The sequence below is a fragment of the Lathyrus oleraceus genome, chromosome 7 (assembly GCF_024323335.1).
Source record: "Lathyrus oleraceus cultivar Zhongwan6 chromosome 7, CAAS_Psat_ZW6_1.0, whole genome shotgun sequence".
NCBI classification, from domain to species: domain Eukaryota; kingdom Viridiplantae; phylum Streptophyta; class Magnoliopsida; order Fabales; family Fabaceae; genus Lathyrus; species Lathyrus oleraceus.
This window is the reverse complement of record NC_066585.1, coordinates 205,093,614-205,120,384: the sequence shown is the minus strand read 5'-3', so window position 1 is coordinate 205,120,384 and position 26,771 is coordinate 205,093,614. Positions and strand designations below refer to the sequence as shown.

The following is a 26,771-nucleotide window of genomic DNA, read 5'->3' as shown; positions in this document are numbered from 1 at the left end:
TCATTTGAAACACATATTCAATGTTGGATTTAATGTCTTTCTTCATGGACTTCAACTCAACACGAAGCTGCCTAGCTCACACTTTCATATGAGCATTGAAGTACCTGTGAATCATATCTCACACTTCAAACGCATGCTTACACGATAATGCTCAGGGTAACACTGATTCAAAAATGGTAGAAAGGAGCTAGACAAACACAACTTGATCCTGAACTCCAAGCTTCATATTCTTCAGACACCCTACTTGCAAAACGATCTTCTTTAGACTTGAATTTTTTGTAGAATTTAAGGATTCACCACAATCTTGTGTACTCTTCGAGTTAGGATGACTCCTTCAATTTTCTAATTCCACACGAGGTAGTTGTAATCTTGAAGTGTAATTGAGAGCTTTGGACCAAAATGATGCGATGAAGATGAATCATAAATGTTTATTGCGATTGCTTGCAATTTTGAGCTAAACTTCCAACATTTACATCTAAAGATGATTCAGCCATGGCACCAAAAGCAAGGAAGAAGATGAATGTGCATTTCTTGGAGGTTGTGAAGATTGTAACAGAAAATGGTTACAACAAAACAAAGTTAATTAGAGAGTAAAAGGAATCAAACTAAGTAAATGATACCATAAGAGAATGTATGAACTTCGTTTAGCATTGTGCATAATAAGTTGAATCTTATAATCATTACAATCTCATATTTATAGAAATTCATGCATGAAAAATATAGAATGCTCATGTAGAGAATGATCATGTCACCATGCATCCTTCTTCTAAACATGTGCATAATAATCCAAGCTTACACAATCCTTTCATCTTACACGTGCATAGTGTAATACATATGCTAAGCTAACATGTCCTACCTTGCGCTACTCTCCTAATACACCTCCTAACTTGAAAAACTATTGCACATGCATTATACTCGATTTGCACAAGAAAACGAAACATACCATAGAACATAGATATAATCTACAATCTACTTTTATACTACTATTCAAGACTCTAAGATGTAAATCTTTAATTTATTTATTAATGGTCGATATATATTTTTTACACCAAACATAAGCATTATCAGAAATTCACACACAACTAACAAATCTTAAAATTTAAATACAAATTAATATTTGTCACTTAATCTAAAAGTTAATTACATAAGGGAAAAATATTGAAGCACATGGAATGAAGGAATGTCGTGTAGTAAGTCCATATTGTCCCGTGACATGCTGCAAAATGCAGACTAGTGGAACACAAAATAACAATTCAATCCTCTCAACTCAATAATGTACTCATTTTCCCCATAAAACTACCCTATCAATTTCACATCCCACCTCACCTATGACGCCACAAATTCAAAAATTAACATAATTTAATTATATCAATAATAATAAAAAAAGTTTATATTAACTCAATTAAGAATAAAAATAATAGTTTTCTAGCACCACTTTCCATGTGCAGTGAACCCTCTATCATGCAATAATTTTCTTAATTTTCTCCATCCTATATATACATGACCAACTAGCACATTCATACACCAACTTATTATATTTATTATTATTCTTTTCTCACAGTTTCTGGACCCCAAAAATAGGACCATATGGGTTATTTCAATGTCCATAACTTGTTTTTTCTCTTTCTTTTTAGCCTAGCTCTTGTTGCGTCCATGCAACAAGTTACAGCAAAAAGTTCAAAGAAAGTGATTCCTTTTAGAGGAAGAAAACAACTAACTAATTGTAATCTGTTCTCTGGAAGTTGGGTGATTGATAACTCTTCAAATCCTCTTCTCTATGACTCTTCAACTTGCCCCTTCTTAGAACCTCAATTTGATTGTAAAAAATTTGGAAGACCAGACACGGAGTATCTTAGATATTCGTGGAAGCCAGATTCATGTTCTTTACCAAGGTAGTGGTGTTATAATGTTTATGTTATTGAAGTTATGTTAGGATTAACGTTGTTTTTGTGTGGCGTAGGTTTTATGGTGAGGATTTCTTGAACAAGTGGAAGGGTAAGAAGATAATGTTTGTGGGTGATTCCTTGAGTCTAAACATGTGGGAATCGTTATCCTGTATGATTCACGCGTCTCTTCCAAATGCTGTTACAACTTTTTCAAAGAGAGACGGAATAGCTACTGTGATCTTTAAGGTAATGTTTTGTCATTTTCTTGTTGTGTCTTGTGTTTTTTCTTAATATAATATTTCTATGTAGTTTGTTTTAGGACTCGAAAAGTTTGATTGAGAGGACAAATGGGTAGAGATTGTAATACACACTCTTGTAGTTTAACTCTTAGTTGGGTTGTGTGGCTATTTTCTTTCTTCTTTCTTTTGTATGTAAAAAGTCTAATGTGTTTAGTTAATAGTAAAAGTCGCATTACAAATAATGTATATGATCATTAACTTTTCAAATAATAAAGTAATTTAAATATAATAAAGTTTATAGAATAAATATAATTTTTAAAAGAAGATTTAAGTAGAGGTTGCATTAGAAAAATATAAAAATAGCAATAATAAATTATTTTATTTCATCTATTTGGTTGAGTTGGTCTTTCTGAATTCAAAATGTCAAACATGTTATCCAAATCAAATATCTCCAGGCTTGAATGAATTGATTGAAATTGTATCTATATTTGATTGAGTTGAAATTAATATCTATAAGACGATAGTATTATTCTTTAAGTAGAATAAAAAATAGAAAGAGTCGATAAATACTAATTCTAATTTTTACTGTTGTGTACGACTTTCTAGTGTTATAGTGTGTCGTTGACAATCAATTTCCCACCAATATTAAGGTAGAAATTAGAGATCTAGATACTGATTTGCTCCATTGTTTTCCATAATCATATTTTTAAATAAAAAAAAAACTTGACAGGCTGTGAGAATGCCAACATGTGATTCCAACAATTTTTACACCTCTCTACAATTATTTTCATTCGTTAATTTTGTTTAATCAACATCACTCACGGGTGTAGGCCTTTATTATTAAATAGTAATAATATAATGTCAAGCCACTATGTGTATAATAATTAAACTTAATGCTCGGTCAACTTTGGATTATAGTTAGTATTAAAAGAGAGGGTGTGTTCATTATTGATATTAATTTAAATATATTCGTTAATTGGACACTTCATTTGTCCTAAGTAAATAATGATCATGATCCTTGTGACTCTTGACTTCAACTTGTTAGTGCAAGTACTTCTGTCACGCACGGAGATTTTGAAGTTTAATCTCAACCACTCAAAGTAGTGATAGTTGGTGATGTTTTGTAGGACTATGGAGTTACCATACAACTATATCGTACACCATATTTGGTGGACGTAATCAAGGAAGATGTTGGGAACGTTCTTACGTTGGATTCCATCAAAGCTGGTAATACATGGCTTAACAATGACATCTTGATCTTCAACTCATGGCATTGGTGGACTCACACCGGAGTTGAATCCCAAGGGTATGCATGCTCTCGTCAACTACGTCAGTTATTCGATAAATCTAAAAGAATGAAAAAGTTTTATCGGTTAGGATTCTTCTCTAATTCGTTAATTGTTTTTTGTTACATTTAGATGGGATTATATTAGAGATGGTTCAAATCTAGTGAAGAACATGGACCGTTTGGATGCATTTTATAAAGGGTTAACTACTTGGGCTAGTTGGGTTGATGCAAATGTTGATACTACCAAAACTAAACTTTTTTTTCAAGGAATTTCTCCCACTCATTACCAGTAAGTAACTCTTACATTCTTATATTTTATAAGAATAATTGAAACAAATTTAATGATTCTCTTTTCTCATTGATTCTAGAGGTGGAGATTGGAGTGAACCGAAGAAGACATGTAATGGGGAAGTTGAACCGGTACTCGGTCCAACATATCCGACGCCTCTACCTCCTCCGACCGACGTAGTGAGCAGAGTGTTGAAGAATATGAAGAAGCAAGTTTATTTGCTTGACATAACACTCCTCTCACAACTAAGAAAAGATGCACACCCTTCTGTTTATACTAAGGATCATGGTAATGACTGTAGTCATTGGTGCCTACCGGGATTACCAGATACTTGGAACATACTCCTAAATGCAGCTCTAATAATGTAAAATTATATTATGTGCTAGTTAAAAAAATGGAGGTTGAATTCAATTGAAATATATATATAGCATACTTGATTGTTGAAGAATACATAATGAAATTGGAATTTATAAGCATTGATTAATGTATACTTTATGTTGAAGTGTTTTTTATTTAATAAAATAATATATATGACGATTTAATGTAAAATTACATTTAAATTATTTACTTTTCACGATTCTGACTAACTTTGATACTTTCCAATATTTTATCTCTCAATTTTGTTTTGTTTTTTTATAGAAAAAAAACTAAAAGAGAGTATCAGAAGTATTCAACACAAGAGAAACCAACAAATTATGGGCTGAGAAAACAAAGACTCAAATTGATCTTCTAAGATTCCTAATTACGGACAACATGGCCTTTGCGCAAAACTACCTTCCATTCCTAAGTCAAGAACTTGACAGATTGTACTATATCTTGAATTCCCTAAAATAGGATTGTGTTCCTAGTTGACTAGAAACTCAAACACACTACTAACCAAACAATAGAGGAAGTTTTAAAGATGTTTTTGAACAAAGAGGAAAACTGCAAAAGATGGGAGGACATAGAGTCTTGCTCAACCATTGATTCCAAACAAATCCATCTAAGAATGGACTTCCAGGCCTGTTTGCTAATGGAGCAATCCTAAAACAAATGCATTATGCCTTCATCTTGAGCCTAACCGTGTGGGCAAACTAGATCGTGGTTACTCTGCAGGATTGCCCTATTGGCCAAGGTCATTCTTGTAGGCAATCTAGAGAGAAAAAACTTCCATCCAAAGAGATGGATCTTATTAGGAACTTTGGCTTTTCACATTTTTAACAAGCCTTGCACAGGATCGCCAAGAACATTAGTTTTAACATTTTCTCGTTTAAGATTGTATTAGTAATTTTATGTGGATAATGGCAACAGAAATTTAAATTATGAAAGTAAATTGCGGAAGAGTAAAAGGATATGTTTATAACGATTATACCAGAGATTTATACAGGTTTGGACAAGCGTTGGTCTAGTCTTATCCCCAAGAGATATTCTTGAGAGTTTCACTTTAAATTTTGAGCTTTTGAAGGTTATGGCCATGAACTTTTAATACAGACTTATCCTCCATCAAATGACAATTTTTATCCAGGCTACACTATTGAATCATTTAGAGATTTATGACTGATCTCAATAACCAAAACAAATCTTTTTTCGGCAAAGCTCAATAAATCAAGAACAAAAATTTATGGTTGATCTCAAAAACCAAACTCAATCTTTTAAAAGTATCTCACCTTTGAGAATATTACTGACCAACACCACCACTTACAAAAATACATTCATAGCAAATAAATCTTCACTCAAAAGCACGCAGCCAACCTTAAGTGAAATAAGAAATTTTTTAAGGAGAGGAAGAAATATAAATTCAAAAGAAATATGAAATTGTTGGAAAGTGATGTGATATGATGTGAGGAAGACCCTCCTTTATATAATAGTTGAAAACACCAAAAAAGGAAACGATCCATGAGCTGAATTGATTATCTAACCAATTAGCAAAATACTCTAATCTATTAGACAACTCAAATATAATCAATTATAAAGCGCAACTAGGAAATTTTGGATATAGAGTCGTTGCAAGTCATTAATGTGTTATCCTTGTTGTTTATACCATCAATTATCACCCTTCTAATCGATTGTACAAGTGCTATAATCAATTGGATAGATAAAAAAAGTTTCGCCAATCGATTAGATGGTTAAGAAAATGTTTGGATAACTTTTTAACCACTTGGTCTCGATTTAGAATATTATTTTCAAGATAGAAAAATATTGTAAGGTATATGTGTGAGTTGTCTTAATACTCTTGAGCTACGCCCTTACTTTTACAATACCATGTTTACTCAGACATACTGACATACACGACCTGACGAGTTTTCACATCTTTCACTAGAATAACTTCAAAACTTTGCTAAATAGTATTTGAATATATAAACACTTGATCTATATATATATATATATATATATATATATATATATATATATATATATATATATATATATATATATATATATATATATATATATTAGGAAAAAATGATATAGTTAAATATTTTAACCATTAATTTTGAAAATTTTATTGTTAAATATATTTAGAGTAACATATGAGGAAATTTATTTTTTAATTAAATATTTTCTATGAACAAAGTTTCAATATTTATCTTTTTATTAAAATTTAAAAATAATATAACTAAATAGAAATATATTAACTTTTTTTATTTGAAAATATTTCAAGAACTAAATTGCAGGAAATCAGTTTTTAATAATTTAAATTTAATTCTTTTTCGGGGAATACGTTCCTAAAAAAATATATAATTTTTATTTTTAGATATTTATGAGAAACAAGTTTCTAAAAGAAAATTCTTCAATATGTTTCTTCCGTCTAGAGTAACTTAAAGACTTTGTTAATTTATCCGAATTTAATTTTATCCTAATATATATATATATATATATATATATATATATATATATATATATATATATATATATATATATATATATATATATATATATATATATATATATATATATATATATATATATATATATATATATATATATATATATATATATATATATATATATATATATATATATATATATATAATACTACTTAGGAAAACACTGATATAGTTAAATATCCATTAGTTTAGAAATTTTTATTGTTAAATATATTTAGAGTAACATATCAGGAAATTTATTTTTTTAATTAAATAATTTCTATGAATAAAGTTTCATTATTTGTCTTTTTATTAAAATTCTGAAAATAATATAATAAAATAGAAATATATTAACTTTTTTTATTTGAAAATATTTCGAAAACTAAATTGCAAGAAATCATTTTTTAATAATTTAAATTTAACTCTTTTTTGGGGAATAAGTTCCTAAAAAAATTATAATTTTTATTTTATTTTTATTTTTAGACATTTATGAGAAACAAGTTTTTAAAAGAAATTTTTTCAATATGTGTCTTTTGACCATGAGTTTTCCGTGGGTTGTGATTATTGTAAAATTCTCTTTTTTTCCTTTTAGTGTGTATATTGTTATCTTCTAGCTTTGTAAATTATTATTATTATTTTTACTTAATTATAATTTTTTATTTTACTTCATTCATAAGAAATAATCTTTTTATTTTAAATTTATACAGTTTTGTCTTTTTACATAATTTTACATTTAAAATAAATAATTTTATCTTTATTACAAATAATCCAATTTCACCTCAGACGTAAAGAGATCAAATAGAATAACAAAAGTGAAGTTAAAAGATTAACTCTTAACGTTTTTTAGTTAAGAGACTAAAGTAAAATATTAAATTATGTTAAGAGACTTGGGGATTAAATATGCTTTGTGTTTAATATGTTAAGTTTAAATTTAAATTTCAGCACTTTACATCTAAGATTTATAATGGTGATATTCACATTTTGATTGAATAATTAGAATTCCATGCAATTTGTGAGATTTAAAGGTGTGTCTTCTAAATATTTTATCCCTTGGTTGACATCTCAACCGAGAGAATATATAGTATTTTTTTAAAAAAATTATTAAAATGTGACGCGTCTATGGTTTAAATCTCGGTTTTTTGTTGAGTGAAATGAAAATTTTGTCATAGAATATATTATTTATAAGTATATTCATTTTAAATAATGTATTATTTGTAAAATAAAATAAATTATCATATAATTTTTTTTATAAAATTTTAAAAGTATATAATATAAATTACACTTTATAAAAGAATAAAAATGGTCAAAGAAAAGAAGAGATTTTTTTATTGATAAAATGTAGTCAAAAGAATGAATATCTTACTTTGGTTAAATAAAGCAATTAGTCATTTAAAAATGTTAAATTTTAATATATATATATATATATATATATATATATATATATATATTATATATATATATATATATATATATATATATATATATATATATATATATATATATGTGAGCAACGAGCACATACTAACATCAGCTTGTTATTATTCACTAACACTTAATATGGGTTCCAATGTTTATAACTTGATTTTTCTTTCAATGTTTAGTTTAGCTCTTCTTGTGTCTATGCACCAAGTAAGAGCAAAAGAGTCATTTGGAAGAGGAAGAAAACATCTAAATAGTTGTAATTTGTTTTCTGGAAGTTGGGTGATTGATAATTCATCAAAACCTCTACTCTACAACTCTTCAACCTGTCCCTTTCTAGAATCTCAATTTGATTGTGAAAAGTATGGAAGAAAAGACACTCAGTATCTAAAATATTCTTGGAACCCAAATTCATGTTCCTTACCAAGGTAGTGTTTATCGAACTGGTCTTTTGTAATATTAGAAATATATGTTTAAATATATGTAATTAACATGTTTTTGTTTGGTGTAGGTTCAATGGAGAGGATTTCTTGAACAAGTGGAAGGGTAAGAAGATAATGTTTGTAGGTGATTCATTGAGTCTAAACATGTGGGAATCATTATCCTGTATGATTCACGCCTCTGTACCAAATGCTGCTACATCATTTTCAAAGAAAGATCCAATATCAACTGTGATCTTTAAGGTAATTGTTTTTCGTTTTATTATGTTATATTTCAAGTTATACAACATACAAACAAGCAACAATTGCTTTAGGACGGGCTTCATAAGTTGTTTGGCCTAAAGCAAACATTAAAATAAGATATTTTTTAGGTTAGAAAAATCAAAATATTTTTAATTAAATATTTAAAAAGATATTGAGTATGTTCATGTATTAAAATAATTTAATCTAGTAAAAAGACAGACATGGTTACTTTTTGTTATATATTCATTTTATGGTATAAGTTTAATTTAAATTAAATTTTTTATTTCAGTTTTATAATATTTATATTATTTGAATTTGACTATCTTTCAATTTTATTATTCATTGTATATATTTTTAAATTAAAATATTTATTGTTAAAGATATATTTTCCAAAAAAGTATTATACCAAAGTTGAAAGTAAATTTTATTAGTTATCTTTTTATATTATAGTATAAATATTTTTATTAATTAAAAATATTACTTCTATGTAATAACTAAGAAAGTTTCGTTTTTTTTGAAAAATTCAAAATTTTAAACTAATAAAGTTTTCATATAAATAAAATTAATTAAACTTTGACCCCAATTTAATTAATTGAACTTATTCTAAATATTAAAATAGATTAAATCCAAAAAAAAAATTAATAAATGCTTTATATAAGAAAAGAAAAAACAAAGTCAAACAAATAATATTAGAATTTAATTGAAATACATTAAAAATATAAAAATATTTTACATAATTAATTAATATAAAAGTTTTGATATTATAACCTTAGAGAAAAATAACTAAGTGGTGATATTGTGTAGGACTATGGAGTGACCATCCATCTATACCGCACACCATATTTGGTGGACATAATCAAGGAAAATGTTGGGCAAGTTCTTACGCTCAATTCCATTAAAGCTGGTGATGCATGGATTGGCATGGACATGTTGATCTTCAACTCATGGCATTGGTGGATCCACACTGGAAAATCACAAAGGTATTGTTTTCGTCTACAATAGCGTTTATTGTTTTTTTCTAACTCAATTTTAATGGTGGTTGATGTTTGTTACATTCAGCTGGGATTACATTAGAGATGGTTCCAATCTAGTGAAGAACATGGACCGTTTGGAAGCATTTTATAAAGGATTAACCACTTGGGCTCATTGGGTTGAAGCAAATGTTGATCCTTCCAAAACTAAACTCTTCTTTCAAGGAATTTCCCCAACTCATTACCAGTAAGTAACTCTTACATTCTTATATTTTTATATGAATAATTGAAACAAATTTAATGATTCTCTTTTCTCATTGATTCTAGAGGCAAGGATTGGAACGAACCAAATAATACATGTAACGGGGAAGATGAACCGGTACTCGGGCCAAAATATCCAACGCCTCTTCCTCCTCCGACTGATGTAGTGAACAAAGTGTTAAAGAATATGAAGAAGCAGGTTTCTCTGCTTGATATAACACTCCTCTCACAATTAAGAAAAGATGCACACCCTTCTGTCTATACTGAGAATCATCGTAGTGACTGCAGTCATTGGTGCTTACCAGGACTACCAGATACATGGAACATACTCCTAAATGCAGCTCTAACCAAGTGAAATTAGAGTATTACCAAAAATCGTATAAGTAATAAAAGGATGATAATAGTATACTTATGTGTTAAAATTAAGATGTGTTTAAAGTTGGTTTGAATGACAAATTTCTTTTTTAATACTGTTAAATAAAAATAATAAAATACATGAGTTGAGTTACATGATTAATAATCTCGTTTTTAAAATCTAATATATAATCATTTAATTTTCTATCTTCGATTCTTCAGATGAATAGTCTATTTATCCTAAAGTTTTGTTTCTGAAAAAAATAATAAACAATGTAAAATGAAAACTAATTTTCTGATAGAAACTGCAAATTCTTTTCAATACAATCTTACTCAAGTGTCTTATCATAATCTATCTATACTTACTCAAATTCTAAAAATAACTTGTCAAGAATTCCAAGAATAACTACGATTATATTGTACTATGAATTTATTCCGACATAATATGAGCATAAGTGTTTAATCCCTAAATGTAAGAATATTTTGAGAATCTACCAATCAAACAAGAGACTGTGAGGGAGACTAATAATTAGATCTACCATCACATGTTAGTTCTAGGTTTGTGACAATGTGGTCACCATAAAATTTGGATATATATTCAACTTGATAAGATTGCAGATAGATTAATTTCATAAGTAGTGTCCCTTAACCTTAAGTTATTGTCCAATAATAATATATATATATATATATATATATATATATATATATATATATATTATATATATATATATATATATATATATATATATATATATATATATATATATATATATATATATATATATATATATATATATATATATATATATATAATTTCTATATGAGAAAATATAAGTAGCCTCATCTTTCATTTATCATGTTACAATATAGAAGTCATGAAGAGTCAAAACACAAGAGTATAACCAAATTTTCTAAAAAAAATTGGTTTATTAAAACTTTTGATATTTAAAGATTTATTTTAGAAGAATAAGAATATAAAATTAGAGCAACGAAAAGATAAAGAAGAGAAAAGAGAGAATTAAACAGTAAAATAAATAAAGAATAAGAGAAAGACGAATAAACATGGGAATGAAAAGTGACATGAATAAAGAAGATAATTGATAGAAAGGTCACAACAAATAATTATTCTGGTTCTACCTAACCACTAATCCTACTCCATTCTCCAAGGATTTTCCCTTAATATTTCCACTAAAAAAATCTTGAGTTTTTCCGTAGGATAAACTCAAACAACCTTTCACGTTATATAGATCCTAACTTTTCAAGTTTTCAATATCATAAGTTCAAATATTCAAGATCATAACTTCAATTCTCCAAGATCATAACTTCGAATCTTCAGAAATCATAGGACAAACACTGAACTTGATATCTTTGACTGATGAGGCAAAGATATTTCTTCTTTGATTAGATGTCATCATCAGAAACCATAAAAAAGAGTCATTGTGATGAAAACCTCTTTGATAGATGACATCAATATTCTTGATAATTTTCGTCATCAAAACCACAATGTTACCTCCACAATATATATACCATATTCTGCCTATTTTTATGACGATAGTGCATCGGAAGGTGGTAAAACAAAAAAGAATAGATAAAATATTTGGAGTGGTTAAATGCGTGTTTCCCTTTCTATGTCTCTCCAAAATGCGTATGAGTACCCTTACTTGCTCAATGTTGCAAATAAAATTCCTTAACTTTGCTTCATCAAAGGAGTTGAATAAATCAAACTTTTCAAAGTAACTCTCTCCCAAATAATGAGGATGGATGAGTTGGAACTCAGAAAAGCTATTGATGAAGTTGACCTCTTCTTCTTGTGATGAGAAATCATCCGAAACGTGGGTTAGAGGAAAAGAACTATTGATTGTGCAAACTCTTTTTGGTACCATTTTTAGTGACGGTGATGATGAGAACACTTAAGTAGAATAAAGAATACAAGAGCACAAGAAGAAGAAGAAGAAGAAGAAGAAGAAGAAGAAGAAGAAGAAGCGTATGACAGGGATGAAAAAGAATGAAAGAAAGAGTGTATATATAGAGAGAGCATGTTTTACCGATTAAGCCAAAAATGCCAATCGATTCTAGATTGGTTTCTTGAAACGGTGGCAGCTTTTTAAGTTTTAATCGATTAAAATATTTGAATTAATAGATTAATATGTGTGATATTTAGATTTTAAATTGACTTAATCGATTAACTTTTGGTTTTAATCTACTAAGAGAGACAAATATTGAGCTTTTAGAACCCTTTTTGGGCTTGAAAAATCATTAGGGGTTAAATTGCTTTTGGAAACACCCCCCTCCCCCCCCCCCTTCTGGATTTCTGACCTCGTTTTTACTTAAAGCTTCATTTTCCAACAAATGATTAGTAGAAAATAAATTAAATGAAGATGTGATATTTTATCGGTTATTAGAATAATAAACAGGGTTTTGCGAGCTTATTTTTACCAAGTGGCTTACCTTTTTAAAAAACAAGGATAAAACTTAAGAGAAATTTCTGCCCCTTTGTTCCAATAGGAAATTAATTTAATTCTCTTTTGTTTGCATCTCTGTGAATTATTTGATACGAGAGGAAGATTTAGAATCTATTTCATCTATATCTCTCTATTAACACAAAATCTTCGCAAGAAGGCTTTGGATACCAAATTTTGATGTTAGCATTATCCTTTAGTGGTGCAAAGCATCCCTACAAAATCAAATGAGATTTTTACCTTAGATACTAAAATATTTTTTGGTTATTAAATGTTTCTGGATTTAAGGTGGTTCAAGCCTATGAATTATTTATATCAATTTAAATCATTTATTTTGCTAAAACAATTAGACTCAAGATGAATAATTTTAAAGCAATAATTTTATTTTTAAACAAGTAAATTTGTTTTCTTTTTACGGCAAATAGTCATAAAAGATTTAGCATTTGTTCCGTTGATTACCTAAACATATTTTATTATAATAAGCTCTTCGATTGGATACTACCATATCAAGTTTATCTATGTTGATGGGGAACTTACTTAAGGTTTCACACAAATCTTCAATAACAATTCTTAAAAAATCACATGTTTTACGTTTAGAAGAATTTATATCATTTCTTCTGAGACAATTTAATTCATCTATGATTCTTTCATTTTCTTCTTCATGAGACTTCCCAGGATTCCTATTATCCAGAATGAATTTCTCTAACTTATCATTATCTTTACACATTCTAACACTTAAAGCATACATTTTTTTATAGGAAAGAGTGGTTACATCTTCATCATATTCATAGATAATTTTAAAGCAAATATTTACCTCTTTATTCAATTTTCCAATGTTGATGCTTCATCTAATTCTCCAGATGATGATTATTCATATTGTATAAAGGATATTTTCCCATCTGTTACGTGAAAGGATTCTTCATATGCGTCTTCATGTAGTTCTTATGTTGAAACTTCAAATATTGCTACAGAGGATTTTTCATCTGATACTTTAAAGGATGCTTCGAATAATTCTTCATCTGAATTTTCTTCTTTGATCTTTTACTCATCTTGAATTAATCATATTAACTTAATGAATTTGTTTATGATTTCTATTTTGTTTTATTTTTGCTATTAATTAACTACAATGTTTGTATCACTAGATTCTGGTATTATATCAGGTTTTCAATTCCAATTTTTGAATATTAGACACTCATTAGAAACATAATATTTTAATTTCTTGAAAAGAGTTTTAATACCATAAAACCATATTTGAAGACTTTATTCATTTTCATTTGGTGTCTCAACATCTTGGTCATGTGTGTTCATCATTTCCCTTTTCTTCTTAATTGAAACTTCATAGATTTTCTCAAGGGTGTCCTATACATGTTTAGTATTGCCACAATTAAAAGCATAATATTACTCTCTTCTGATTAACACATTTATAATCAAGTACTTAGATTTAAACCCTTGTTGAATTTTTTTCCTTATCTTTTATGGTCTACAAATTCTAGGTTTGTTTAATAAAATGAGTATGAACAAAAGAACCATTTAAAACGTAATCCCAAAAATCAAAATCAGTATAATATAAAAAAAATTGCTTTTCATATGGCAAACCATTCACCATTAAACAATGGAGGTTTGTTCATGAGAAGCCTCACGTTAAAAGAAAGTTTTGAAGTCATCACTTTACCTCTCGAAATGATTATTCTATAATAGAAGTTAGGCTTTTATGTCACCCAGACCTCTAAAACCTCTGCCCATAATGTGCGATCATGTGTAAAGCATGTATTGGACCAACAAATGTTACATAAGAAGTCATGATATTTAACTTCAATTTCTAGATTTCTGAGATTCAACCACCCATTCTTGGAGTACGGTTGCTATATTCTAGGAAGACTCGATTTCAGACCCCTAGGACTATAAATATATTCGTACCCTGATACTTAACGACTAACTATAATACATAAATTACATACATTAGCTCATTTGGTTGTTGTCAAGAATATCCTTAATTACTTGAGAAGGACTAAGGACTCATTTAGGATATATGTATGTCAGGAAGAGATTGTTGTAATTGGATACACATATGCTAACTTCCAAACAGATAAGGATGATTTATATCGCAATTTGGTTTTGTGTTTTGATTAAATGGCAACGTTGTAAGTTGGAAAAGTTCAAAGCATGATGCAATTGCTGATTCTAAAACTGAGGTCGAGTATATTGTTGCCTAAAATACAACAAAGGAAGTTGTTTGGATAAAAAAGTTCATTAGTGAACTTGGCATAGTCCCCTAGTATTGTGGATCCCATTGATGTCTATTGTGATAATAATGGTTCTATCGCACAAGCTAAGAAGCTTATATCTCACCAATAATAAAAACACATACTTATGTGATATCACCTCATTCGATAGATAATAGATATAGAAGATGTGAAGATATGCAGAGTACCAACACTTGGCAATGTCGTTGACCCACTAACAAAGCCTCTTGCGTAGTAGAAGCATAATGACCATATTAGATTTATGGGTATTAAAGGTATGCCTGATTGGCTCTAGCGTTAGTGGTGGATTGTTGGTGTAAGCCCTAAAGTCCAATAGTTTTATTAGAAATTGGTACTTGTATTGAATTATTTATTAATAATTAAAATGAATTTCTTTATTATGTTTGTTTTTCAAAAATAATAAAGTCCATTAGCTAGTCTATTTAATGAAATGTTAAATGTGACTTAATCATGAGATCTCATTAAACACTAGGATATTATTCTTAAAGTATATGTGGTCATGCTTTATTTTAAAGTGGGATAACATTAAAACATTGAGATTATTATGTTTATAGATTGATGATCACATCTCATAGATTATGGATAAAGAGTTATCAAGTATTCGCGTAGATATGAATATTATGAGTAATATTTATACTAGATTGACCCTCTATGAGAATACTACATAGAATGTTATGTAAAGTGTCATAAGTTATTCTCATGGTGATAGTGGTATATACCATCCTTCGACCTGAAACCATTATGAACCCTAGATATGGAGTCGAGTACTTTATTGTTGATCAAACATTGTCTGTAATTGGATGACCATAAAGACAGTTGATGGATACTCCACAAATCATGCTAAGGGACATGAGTGATCTAGATGAAATTTGTCAATCTTGCATAACATGATAAATGTCTAAGGGCTCAATATTGAACTTGACAAGGGTGACATGATCTATATCTTGTGTTCAATATATACTTGATGGAAAAATGATAATTATACACAAAAGCATTATCACAAATAGATTTTGTCAAGTCACATGACATTTTCTTGACTTTGGTAGCAGTGATGTGTTTCCAGACACCGTTCACTGTTTATTATTATATTAAATATGGATTTAATAGAATTGTTAATGTCACGAGAACTTACAAGTCACGCACGTAAGGACATATTGATGATGGATAGAATAAATAAGTGAAATAAGGAACACTGTAAGATACGATGCACTTAAGTAACTTGTAGAGGATCGTAAGGTACGATTTACTTAAGTGGAATACAAAATACTGTATGTATCATGCGCTTAAGTGAAATAGAGTACACCATATGATACATGCACTTAAGTGGGCCTTTTAACTTGTAGCCCACACAAGTGGTTCTATAAATAAAACCCTTGCGCAAAAGCTTTTTCACTTGATGCAAATTAGGAGATACTTCTCAATATGAGAGCTAGTACTCCTTTTCAACTCCAAATTAAGGTTATTTCCAGGAAAATCACGTTGCCGATGGTCGGGACTGTTCAAGGTAGTAAATGTTTTACAATATCCGTAACATGCAAGTTAGTACCTATCGATACAATCCTAACCAAAGTAGAGTTTATGGCCCACTATGAGTATTTGAGTGTCGTTGTTTTTCACGAGTCTTATATTAGATGTTGCATTTTTCAAAGCTTTTTCATATGTGTAGCAGCTTGCTTGAGGACAAGCAAAGGTTTAAGTATGGGGGGTTTGATGACCATGAAACTTATAGCATTTTCCGACTCCACACACATGCATTTTTATCCATTTTATGTTTGTATGTAGTGCTATGTTGGTATTTTATTTGCGTTGCAGATATTCTCCAAGTAGGAGTGGATGTTTTTAGCTTGTGACGTTCGCCACATGGGCATGGAGTTCGCCATGGCCCCCTTGCCAGCCACGTTCCCCATATTGAACTCATGGTATTCGCCATGAAGTTGTGGCATTCACCATGAAGCTGTGGCGTTCGCCATGGCCTTGACCATGGCCTTCGTGCTCATAATTTTAACAACATACTGACTTGGTCTTCTTCCACTTCTACACATTTTTCTCAACTGACTTCTACACGAATTCAACGGCCCATTCAGAGTTATAACACTATATATAGGCTTAGTTTATAGGTTTTTACTATCAAAGTTTTTTAGTATTAAGTAGGCAGATAATTCCACTGTGTAAAAAGTGCTTAATTGTTCATACCGGACACTAAGCACACAATTGTTTTTAGAATTTCGAGCTCTCTGCTTGTACTTGAATCAATTGCTAATTAAGCTTGTCGTTAATTTAATTCCAGAAGTTTTCCGGTTTTTATTTCCCGCACTACGTTTATTTTTCGTAAGTATTTTTTGGTTTAATTTTCTGCATCTTATTATATTTCTGTTTTGATATTGAAATTGTTATTTTCAATTGTTCCATCAGTGTTAAATTTCCACGGCTTATATGTAAAAGTAGCTTATTAGTACCAATTCACATACACACATATTATACTAGTTTGCATGCTACTTGCTACCACTTCTTATTATTATCATTATATATTCATGTTTAGAAACTTATTTGGTATGCACATTAAATGAAACATGAATGTTATGTCAAATCTGTTCAACTAGACCGTTTAGAGTCCAGAATGCGAGGACCTTCATTCTGACGGTACTCGCATCTGAGTTGGAAAATATAAATTAAATAGGGATTCATTTTTGGGACTGATCTTTATACTGTTTTAGACTAGAATTATTTACGGCGAAAGCGTTAAATTTAGAGATATTGGTTCTGTTTCGAAAGAGAGGAACTTGTGTCTTAGATGAAAAATATAAAAATCAGATTTTAATTAAATCAAGAGTGACAATAAAGGTTATTTTAAATTACAAAAACAATCATTTTCAAAAAAGAGTTTATAGGAATAGATGTGATGCCACATCAGGCATCTGTAAGTTTGAACTTAGGTGCTACGGAGCGATAGCCGATATCACCTTTAAATGTGTTTTTCACCCGAAACGACTTTTTAATTAACTAGAAGTTCTTAATTTTCAAAAATATAAGTTTTATACTGCGCAGCGACAATGTAGAACTTAGAATAAAATTAGATTGCGATTTAGCGAACCCAAACGGTTAATTTAAATTAAGTTTCTTCCTATTAAAAAAAATATTATTCCAATTCAATTAATTAATCCGACTTAAGTGTGAGTAGTATTGATTGACGTAGACCATATTCCGGTCTCGCTTTTAACTGTTTTTATAAACAAACTTGTTTTATTTTCCGATCTCATCCAAAATACAATCAACCTTAAATTTACATAACGACAGTAGATAGCGGTTAAATTGACTAAAAAGTCCATGTGGGTTCGACAATCTTTTATACTCCGATATATTCTGTGTACTTGCGAAAAGCATCTAAGAGAAGGAAAACAAGGAGGACATATCGGAAGGATAATGTTCTAGAATTCTTTAAATATTTTTTTGTCCATAAGTTGTTATTTATTAGTAAGAGTTACAATATATTGTTTTAATTGATAAAGTTTGAATTTTTTTTAAATAGTTGTAAAATGATCACCAGTGCTATTTTAATTTTAATAAATTCTCTTTTTTAATTAAATTATATCCAGAAATAGTTTACATTTTTTTTAAATAGTTTGAATTTTTCAATAAATTTTAAAAAATATATATATTTCACAACATTTTAGAAATATTAATTATTTTTATATTGATCATACCCTTAAACTTCAATTAAATTTTAAAAAAAAATTCACAACATTTTAGAAATATTACTTACGTTGTCGATGGTCGGGACCGTTTGAGTTAGTAAATGTTATGCAATCTGGAGAAGTCAAAATATGGAGTAAGTCAACAAGATTGTTCATAGTAAACGGGAAGTGGCTCAAGCATTATCACAATGATGAAGAAATAGATCACTATACAGGTTGGAAATTGAATGAGCCACCTACTACTTCACCTGAAGGGTGAGCTTATAAGAACGACGAGCTAACGACGTAAAACAAGAGCGCTGCATGGGAGGCACCCCGCATATTTCTTTTCATTTCTCCACATCCAAAATAAATAAATGGAGTTAATTAAACCTTGTTGATTATTCACTAACTTTGTTTATGTTTCTTAATTTTCAGGTCACCTACATTCTCCTTAAAAACAATATTTCCACTAACACTTTATTTGAGAATGCAACATGTGGACAACATGAGGATCATTTTCAAGAATGATGCCCGGAGAAGGTGTTATGAAGTCTTAGCTGGAAGAATCATCTCACCAACCCGATATCCATACTTCTCATGCCTAGTAACCTTAGGACTCAGAGATAGTGTAAGGCACGTGTTTAATCAGATCAGCTGGGATCAATTCTCAGTTGCGAAGCGTCCAACTTACCAGAACCTTAAATTGGAGTTCCTAAGTTCTTTTTGTTACCAACCTCACTTAGGACTAGGACAAAACGTAGGCTTAGCTACCTTTAGAATTTTTGGACATGACTATCGGCTCAGCCACCGAGAGTTAGTTGTGCTTTTAGGTTTCCAACATGGACCTCATGTTTTTACTTCGGTACCTGATAATATGCAAGTTGAACTAGACTTTTTATGGGGGAGTATCACAGAAGATTTTCCACCCAATTATAAGAGAATGAAATCCCCCCTTATCCATAACCCAGTCATTAGGTACTTCCAGATGGTTGTATCTCAGACATTATTTGGAAAGACAAATAATGTTGAACCAGATAGTAAAGAAGAAATGTTCTTCGTGTTCCGTGTTTTTCAATCTCGTCCCATTAATTCTGCAACTTTCTTACTCGCAGGCTTAGATAGAGTTCATAACTCCATAATAGGAAATATTTATGTAGGCGGAACAGTCACCCACATAGCTTTAGCCTTAGGCCTATATAACCAAGTTGGTCACCTAACTCCTATCTGTGGATATAACCTGCTAGATCTAGACCACTATCTAAATAGAGCCTTAGTGAGGCGAGAGGGACCTAATTAGTTCAAGATACTAATTCTGAGTGAAGTTGTTCACCATTTCACCCTTCCAAATCCTAAAAAACAAGCATTCATAACCGTGAAAATGGCAATATCAATTATAAGATCGGGGAGAGACACCAACACCACATGGGACTCCTCCCTCGCATGAATATCACCCATCTCCTCCTTTAGATGTTTCTTCTTCATCTTCTTCTATAGGTTCTCCAGATAGGTGAAATATTGACTATTATCTCAACACTCTTAGACGAGAAGTCATAGCTCTCCACCATGTGATTCAAGACCAAATTGATAGAGCGACCGAGCAAACATACCACATGTCCCAAGAAGCACATTCCTTACGAAGAAGGGCCAGCAAGCCAAACATCGTGACACATGAACTGCAAACAGGTTTATTATTTCCTTCTTCTCGTTTTAGACTAAGACATTAAGGCTAATATTGAGTTTAAGTGCGGGGGAGAAAATATTTTCCCGTTTCTCATTAAGTTTTCGATTTTTCTGTAATTTTTCAATTTTTTCATCATTATTTAATAGTTATTTAATCGTAGTTTCCATTTCAGTTGTCGAGCTATCGACTTTAAACAAAGCGTTGCGTGTGAGGCAACCCACAAGATTTTTATTCTTTATGCATTTCAATTAAATATTTGCTTTCTAACATTGATTTTTCATTTTTTTTCAAACATTTCTGCACCATTAACCATAATGCAAGCCCAAACATAAATAAGAAGCCTAAAAGAGCACCCAAAACACTGCAGTAAGGTCCATGGCGTTCGCCATAGACCTAAGGCGTTTGCCACCACAGTAAAAAACCGAAAAATCAAATGCCCAGAAGCATGGCGTTCGCCACGAACCCCAGACACAAAAATTCAGTTTTAACCCTCTTTTTGCCTTTCCAACTTCATTTCCCTCCACTTCATCCACCCACATTTATTCTTCCATTTTCCCAAAACTTCTCCATATTCCTTCACCTTTCCAACTTCCGCTCTCCCACTCCTATTTAAATCAAACTTCGCCATTCTCATCTCCACCATATTATTATTCCTACAAACCTTCATCCACACCAACTTATTCTACTTTCTTTTCGAGTTCTTATCAATGGCACAAGAACTGCTAGCACTGCCAGAACTGTTAGGTTTCAAATGTTTAATAAGGAGTATGCATATAGTACTGACCAAATTGCTGAAATGCTGAATTTTCCTTATGGAGAAGGTGTTATTTGTGAAACACCATTAGAAACCAATTGGGTGCACAATATTGGGGAGTTATGGAAACAATTGACAGGGTATGATACTGATAGTTTTGAGGGTAATGTAGCATCTCAGATACATAACCTAGCCATACGCTACTTTCACCGAATATTGGCAGACACCATTTTTGGTCGGGATAATACAAATAAAACGAATGCTAAAGAGTTGTGTTTTCTTGCATGATGTTTTTTCACTGACACGGGTTAACTCAGCCCCATTCCTGATAGCCCATATGAATGCGATTCGCGCCTCCAGGAAGGGGACAATTTCCTTTGGAGACTTGATTACCTCCATTGCTCATGTTATGGGTATTCATACTGAGCTAGCTACCCTAGAGCCTTTACCTTCTCGTTCCTTTGACCTCCATGCTTGTAGGCACATGCGCTTGATTACAGACAGACCAGATGGTAGATATTTATTGATGGTTTATAAGATTTCTATTGGTGGTGTTATTTTACCTTGCCCCAATCATACCGATGTGTGAAATAGGGCTAATTGGATTTATGATTTGCATGTTGAGACCGAATCGGAGCCCATGGACATTCCTGAGAATATCGCTGTTGATGGTGCTACCAACGATGAGTTTGATCAAATAGAGCGAGCCTCTCATGTGCCTGAGCCTCCACCAAACCATTCACCCCATTTTACTACATCACCTGTACACACCATGCACTTCTCTGACCATTTTGTAGGTACTTCTTTCGGAGTTACGCATGCGTCACATACTCAGTGAGATACGTGCCTGGAGTGCTATATACGCTGAGAGAGATAACATGATCCATGCCATGCAGCAACAACAAACAGAGATGATGCAATATATGCATCAAATTATGTTACTATCCGGACGATACTTGATGATGCTCTCCAGGAGCTCCACCGCCGGAATGATATAAATGCAGAGCGTGACACCATGTTTCGAGCTATGCAGCAACGACAACTTGACATGATGACACACATTCAACTGATACAAGACCAGTAGCATGACTATGCAGGACGAACCGAGCACAACATGTCGGATCTGATCGAACAAATGACATCATTACAGGTAGGGTGGATATATGTTGTAATATATGCACATCATATGAGTGCCTCATATTCATCATCATGGTAGTGGAATACATGGTTGGAACCGAGGTTGTGGCCGGCGCTGAGCTCTTTATCCAGGTTCTTTATTCCTTTTACCACTTTTAGAATTTTCCGACTCGATACACATGCATTTTTATCCATTCCATGAAGTTGTGGCGTTCGTCATGGTCCTCGTGCCAAGGATTTTAACAATAGACTGATTTGGTTTTCTTCCACTTCTACTCATTTTTCTCAACTGACTTCTACACAAATTCAGCAGCCCATTCAGAGTTGGAACACTATATATAGGCTTAGTTTTTAGGTTTTTTCCTATCCAAGTTTTTTAGTATTAAGTAGCAGATAATTCCACTGTGTATAAAGTGCTTAATTGTTCACACCAAGCAATAAGTACATCATTGTTTTTAGAATTCTTAGCTCTCTGCTTGTACTTGGATCAATTGCTAATTAAGTTTCTCGTCAATTTAATTCTAGAAGTTTTTATTCAAGTTTTCCTGTTTTTATTTCCCGCACTACGTTTATTTTCCATAAGTATTTTCTGCTTTAATTTTCCACATCTTATTGTTTTTCTGTTTTGATATTGAAATTGTTAGTTTCAATTGTTCCACCAATGTTAAATTTCCATTGCTTATACTATTAAAGTAGCTTATTAGTACCAATTCTTAATTTTCAAAAATATAAGTTTTATACTTTAACAGGTTGAACGGTGACAACGTCGATGTAGAATTTAGAATAAAACTAGGTTCCAATTTGACGAATGCAAATAGTTCATTTAAATTAAGTTTCTTCCTATTAAAGATAAATATTGTCCCAATTCAATTAATTAAGCCAATTTAGGTGTGAGTACTATTGATTTACACAAACCATATTCCGGTCTCATTTTTAATAGCTTTTATAAACAAACTTGTTTTATTTTCTGTTTTAATTTTCCTTCTCATGGAAAATCCGATCAGCTTTAAATTTACATAACCACATTAGATAATAATTAAGTTAATTATAAATTTCATGTGAGACAACGTTTTATATTCCTATACATTCTATGCATTTATAGAAAACATATGAGAGAAGGAAAACAATAAGCGCATGAATATTTTAGGTTCTAGATTTCTTTAAATATTTTTTGTCCATAAGTTGTTATTTATTAGTAAGAGTCAAAATATATTATTTTAATCGATAAAGTTTGAGTTTTTTCTAAAACAGCTGTGAAATGATCATTAATGTTATTTTAATTTTAATAAATTTTCTTTTTAAAATAAATTATATCCAAAAATAGTTTGATTTTTTTAATAGTTTGAATTTTTCAATAAATTAAAAAAATTATATTCCACAATATTTTAGAAATATTAATTATTTTTATATTGATCATACCCTTAAAATTCAATTAATTTTAAAATTCAAGTAAACTTTTAAAAAGGTGCAATGAATTATTAATCTTTTTAAAAATGGAAAAAAAAATAGGCTTAGCAAATTTGTGTTGTATAAATTAATATGATATATTCCTGGTAGGTACTGTGTTTTTTACAATGGCAAATCCAAACTCAATGACTATAAAGTTTTCAATACTGCTAATCATTATACTTCTGGTTGAGGCTAGTGGTTTAACTTTCAATCCTAAGGTACATGTTTATATTCGGAATGATATACCCCCACATCCAACTCCTTTGAATCTCACTGTTCACTGCAAATCCAAAGATGATGATCTTGGATTTCACACACTCGTATATGGAGAAATTTACACATTTTCATTTAGGCCAAGTTTGTTTCCACAGTTTTCTGCTACTTTATTCTTCTGTAGCTTTGCATGGAAAGGAAGTCCCGACCTTCACTATCTTGACGTTTACGATGAAGATTTTGATGATTGCATTGTTTGCAGTTGGAAAATAACTAAAACCGGTGGTTGTAAGCCTTTAAAACAAAAACCTGATGCTTGTGTAGTATGGAATACTAGGATAGCATTAAAGTGATGATGGATGCGAATAGTACATCAAAGATGTAACTTTTCTATGTTTTTTACAAATGAAATAATACAAGCAGAATCTATTTCTCTCTACACACCTTTTCTTTTGCTGGTTCGTTGGAATGTTCATGTCGTTACGGGTAATTTGCACTGTATTAAGATTTGTGTGGTTACTTTACCCTTTTATGATATCCTCTTTCATTCATTTGTTTGTTTTTTGATTTGCTGAATTTGATTTTATGTTCCCTAATCTTTGTAATGTTTTTTCAATCTATTTAGGATGTTGCAGATCTCTCTATACGTCATTAGATTAAAATAATAATAATAATAATCAACATAATAATTATTGATTAATTTATTGTTATTTGTTTTTTTAATGAATTTTATTTAATATAAAATTATAGAATTTTTTACTTAAATAACTAAGTTTTTCAAAAACATTTTTAAAATAACGGTATTTCCAAAAAGTTCTCAAAATAACCCACTTTCAAATAAAAAAATTAAAACGCAGTGGTGGCGTTAGACGAATTGGCGACTACACTTAAGTTTACAATGGTGGCGTCAATTGGATCATTTAAAGTTTTGAGCATCTTTAAAGGAGTTTGAAAAGTTTGTTAGACGATGAAATTAACGATGAGGAAATAATTAGAAGTATCGAGAGGCTTGTTTCGTACATCTTAATTGCAGATGACAATAATGATATGCAGCGTATATGGGTGCGAGTTAAAGATAACAATGATGTTAGGGATATGATGTCTACATCAGATGATATTTTTTTGATTGTTGTAATCTCTTAGGTATGTTATGATGTTAAGTCTTTTTTATTTGTTGTTTGTGTTGTTGTCTTAGGCGTGTTTATGTCCGTGTGCTGTTTGTTTTAGTTTTATGTTTTTTTTAACAAAAATTTAAAGAAAAAAATAAATGATCATGTAGAACTTTCTCCAACATTGGAACAATATGTCTGATTGTGTCAGTGCTTACGGCATATACCACATAATCATACTATTTTATCAGTTGTATTCATTTCTGTTTTAATACGCGTGTTGTTGGAGTGACCATTTTTCTTCTGGCACATATTTTCGTTGTGCCAAATTATGTCCTTTTGATATATATGTCAATAATCTTCCATTGTTATAACCAGGAAGCTATTGTTGTATACATTGAATACATTTATGATTTGTAAACCTCAAATGGATGCTTGAAATTATCGTGGCGAGCTTATGAACATGTCGCAATGGCATGGGAGTAAGGCATACGGAAGACTTGAAACTTGCCACAATCACACGAATCTCTATTTAGGTGGACACAATAGTCTGTATTAGGCCTCCCTTCATTGTCATCCATTATTTTCTCTACACTGAAAGTGTGTATATCACGGTCAAAAATTGTAACCACATGTGTGCTAGCTTCGATAGGTTCCTCCTTCATCACTTTCATGCAGCTTTCACTGAATAATTTCTCCTACTGTAACACTGAACTCCATTTTTCCCTCTAGTTGCGAAAAATGATCCCAACCTAAAATAGGTTGCTCTCACTAACGTGGTTATTAGTAGGTTTCTAATTCCTTTAAAAACGCCGTTCATGGATTCAACAAGGTTTGTTGTCATGTGGCCCTAACGACGTCGTCAAACGCCCTTGTCCACCTCTTCAATGGAATTTTATCCACCATCCTTAATGCATTAACATTTGACAATCTAATTTTCTTGTAATAGTGTCAGAATGATGGTTGAGTTAAAGCATACCCTGCATTCATAATCTTTTTCTGAAAGTTCTTGTCTTTGATTTCCAACATGAAATTTTGTGCAATATGTCTAATGCAGTAGATATGACTAAAAAAAGGGATATTACCATCCGTTCTTAGGATTATTGTATGCACTCTCAATATATACATGTATATCTGAAATCAAACACAGGCTGGGCTATGGAGAAACATGTGTTCTGAGATTCTTGAGAAAGAAACTCTAACCACCAAGAGGCTCACCATCAACTAGAATGAAGGAAATTGGAAAGATATTATTGTTGTCGTCTTGTTCCACTACCATAAGTAATGTGCCATTTTATTTCCCTTAAAGCCATGTTCCATCAATTTGAAGAATAGGTTTGCAAAACGCAAAATTTTAATGCATGGTTGAAACGCCCAAAAGAGTCGATGGAATATTCTCGAAGCATATGTCTTAAGTGCCACCAGATATTGTTGAAGTTCTTTGTAGGAATCCTCCCAATTTCCGTATGCACATCCAACTAGCTTTGTTCTTACAATCCACACTTTCCTGTACGAGAAAGTAAAATCATATTGTGTAACGATATGAGAGATTATTTTAATCACCTTCACTGACGGGTCCTTGCTAACAAAAGGCAAAATATATTGACATATTAGTTTGTAGTTTAATTTACGGTGATCATGTGAAATATTAGTGGTGGTGCAACTGTGAGATGGATGTATATAAATTATCTCCCATGAATCACTTACCTTCCTGTAATACGCTACCAGTCGAAACATGCAAAGAACATTATAACAAACAATGACATACCTTTTCGCGTCAGTGAAATATATGGTA

At 30.8% G+C, this 26,771-nt stretch overlaps 3 protein-coding genes across 3 annotated transcripts; all 3 read left to right on the top strand.

Annotated features, from left to right (window-relative positions):
• The first annotated feature begins 1,509 nt into the window (after window positions 1–1,509).
• LOC127107081 (protein trichome birefringence-like 37) lies at window positions 1,510–4,186 on the top strand. Its single transcript, XM_051044354.1, has 5 exons — window positions 1,510–1,892; window positions 1,961–2,132; window positions 3,253–3,431; window positions 3,544–3,702; window positions 3,782–4,186. Exons 1-5 carry the CDS (start codon window positions 1,588–1,590, stop codon window positions 4,068–4,070), a joined length of 1,104 nt encoding a protein of 367 aa, XP_050900311.1. The 5' UTR covers window positions 1,510–1,587; the 3' UTR covers window positions 4,071–4,186.
• Window positions 4,187–8,068: 3,882 nt separating this feature from the next.
• LOC127107078 (protein trichome birefringence-like 38) lies at window positions 8,069–10,335 on the top strand. Its single transcript, XM_051044351.1, has 5 exons — window positions 8,069–8,395; window positions 8,479–8,650; window positions 9,455–9,630; window positions 9,710–9,868; window positions 9,949–10,335. Exons 1-5 carry the CDS (start codon window positions 8,106–8,108, stop codon window positions 10,235–10,237), a joined length of 1,086 nt encoding a protein of 361 aa, XP_050900308.1. The 5' UTR covers window positions 8,069–8,105; the 3' UTR covers window positions 10,238–10,335.
• Window positions 10,336–23,759: 13,424 nt separating this feature from the next.
• On the top strand, window positions 23,760–24,306 carry LOC127107080 (S-protein homolog 29). The gene has a single exon (XM_051044353.1). It carries the CDS (start codon window positions 23,780–23,782, stop codon window positions 24,218–24,220), a length of 441 nt encoding a protein of 146 aa, XP_050900310.1. The 5' UTR covers window positions 23,760–23,779; the 3' UTR covers window positions 24,221–24,306.
• The last annotated feature ends 2,465 nt before the right edge of the window (window positions 24,307–26,771 follow it).

What these genes read in the sequence shown, in the direction of transcription:
- LOC127107081 (XM_051044354.1), top strand. Translation starts at nt 1,588, where the DNA reads ATGGGTTATTTCAATGTCCATAACTTGTTTTTTCTCTTTCTTTTTAGC. An exon ending in ACCGGAGTTGAATCCCAAGG is followed by an intron (nt 3,432 to 3,543) that starts GTATGCATGCTC and finishes TGTTACATTTAG; the next exon opens with ATGGGATTATATTAGAGATG. An exon ending in ATTTCTCCCACTCATTACCA is followed by an intron (nt 3,703 to 3,781) that starts GTAAGTAACTCT and finishes CATTGATTCTAG; the next exon opens with AGGTGGAGATTGGAGTGAAC.
- LOC127107078 (XM_051044351.1), top strand. Translation starts at nt 8,106, where the DNA reads ATGGGTTCCAATGTTTATAACTTGATTTTTCTTTCAATGTTTAGTTTA. An exon ending in TATCAACTGTGATCTTTAAG is followed by an intron (nt 8,651 to 9,454) that starts GTAATTGTTTTT and finishes GATATTGTGTAG; the next exon opens with GACTATGGAGTGACCATCCA. An exon ending in CACACTGGAAAATCACAAAG is followed by an intron (nt 9,631 to 9,709) that starts GTATTGTTTTCG and finishes TGTTACATTCAG; the next exon opens with CTGGGATTACATTAGAGATG.
- LOC127107080 (XM_051044353.1), top strand. Translation starts at nt 23,780, where the DNA reads ATGGCAAATCCAAACTCAATGACTATAAAGTTTTCAATACTGCTAATC.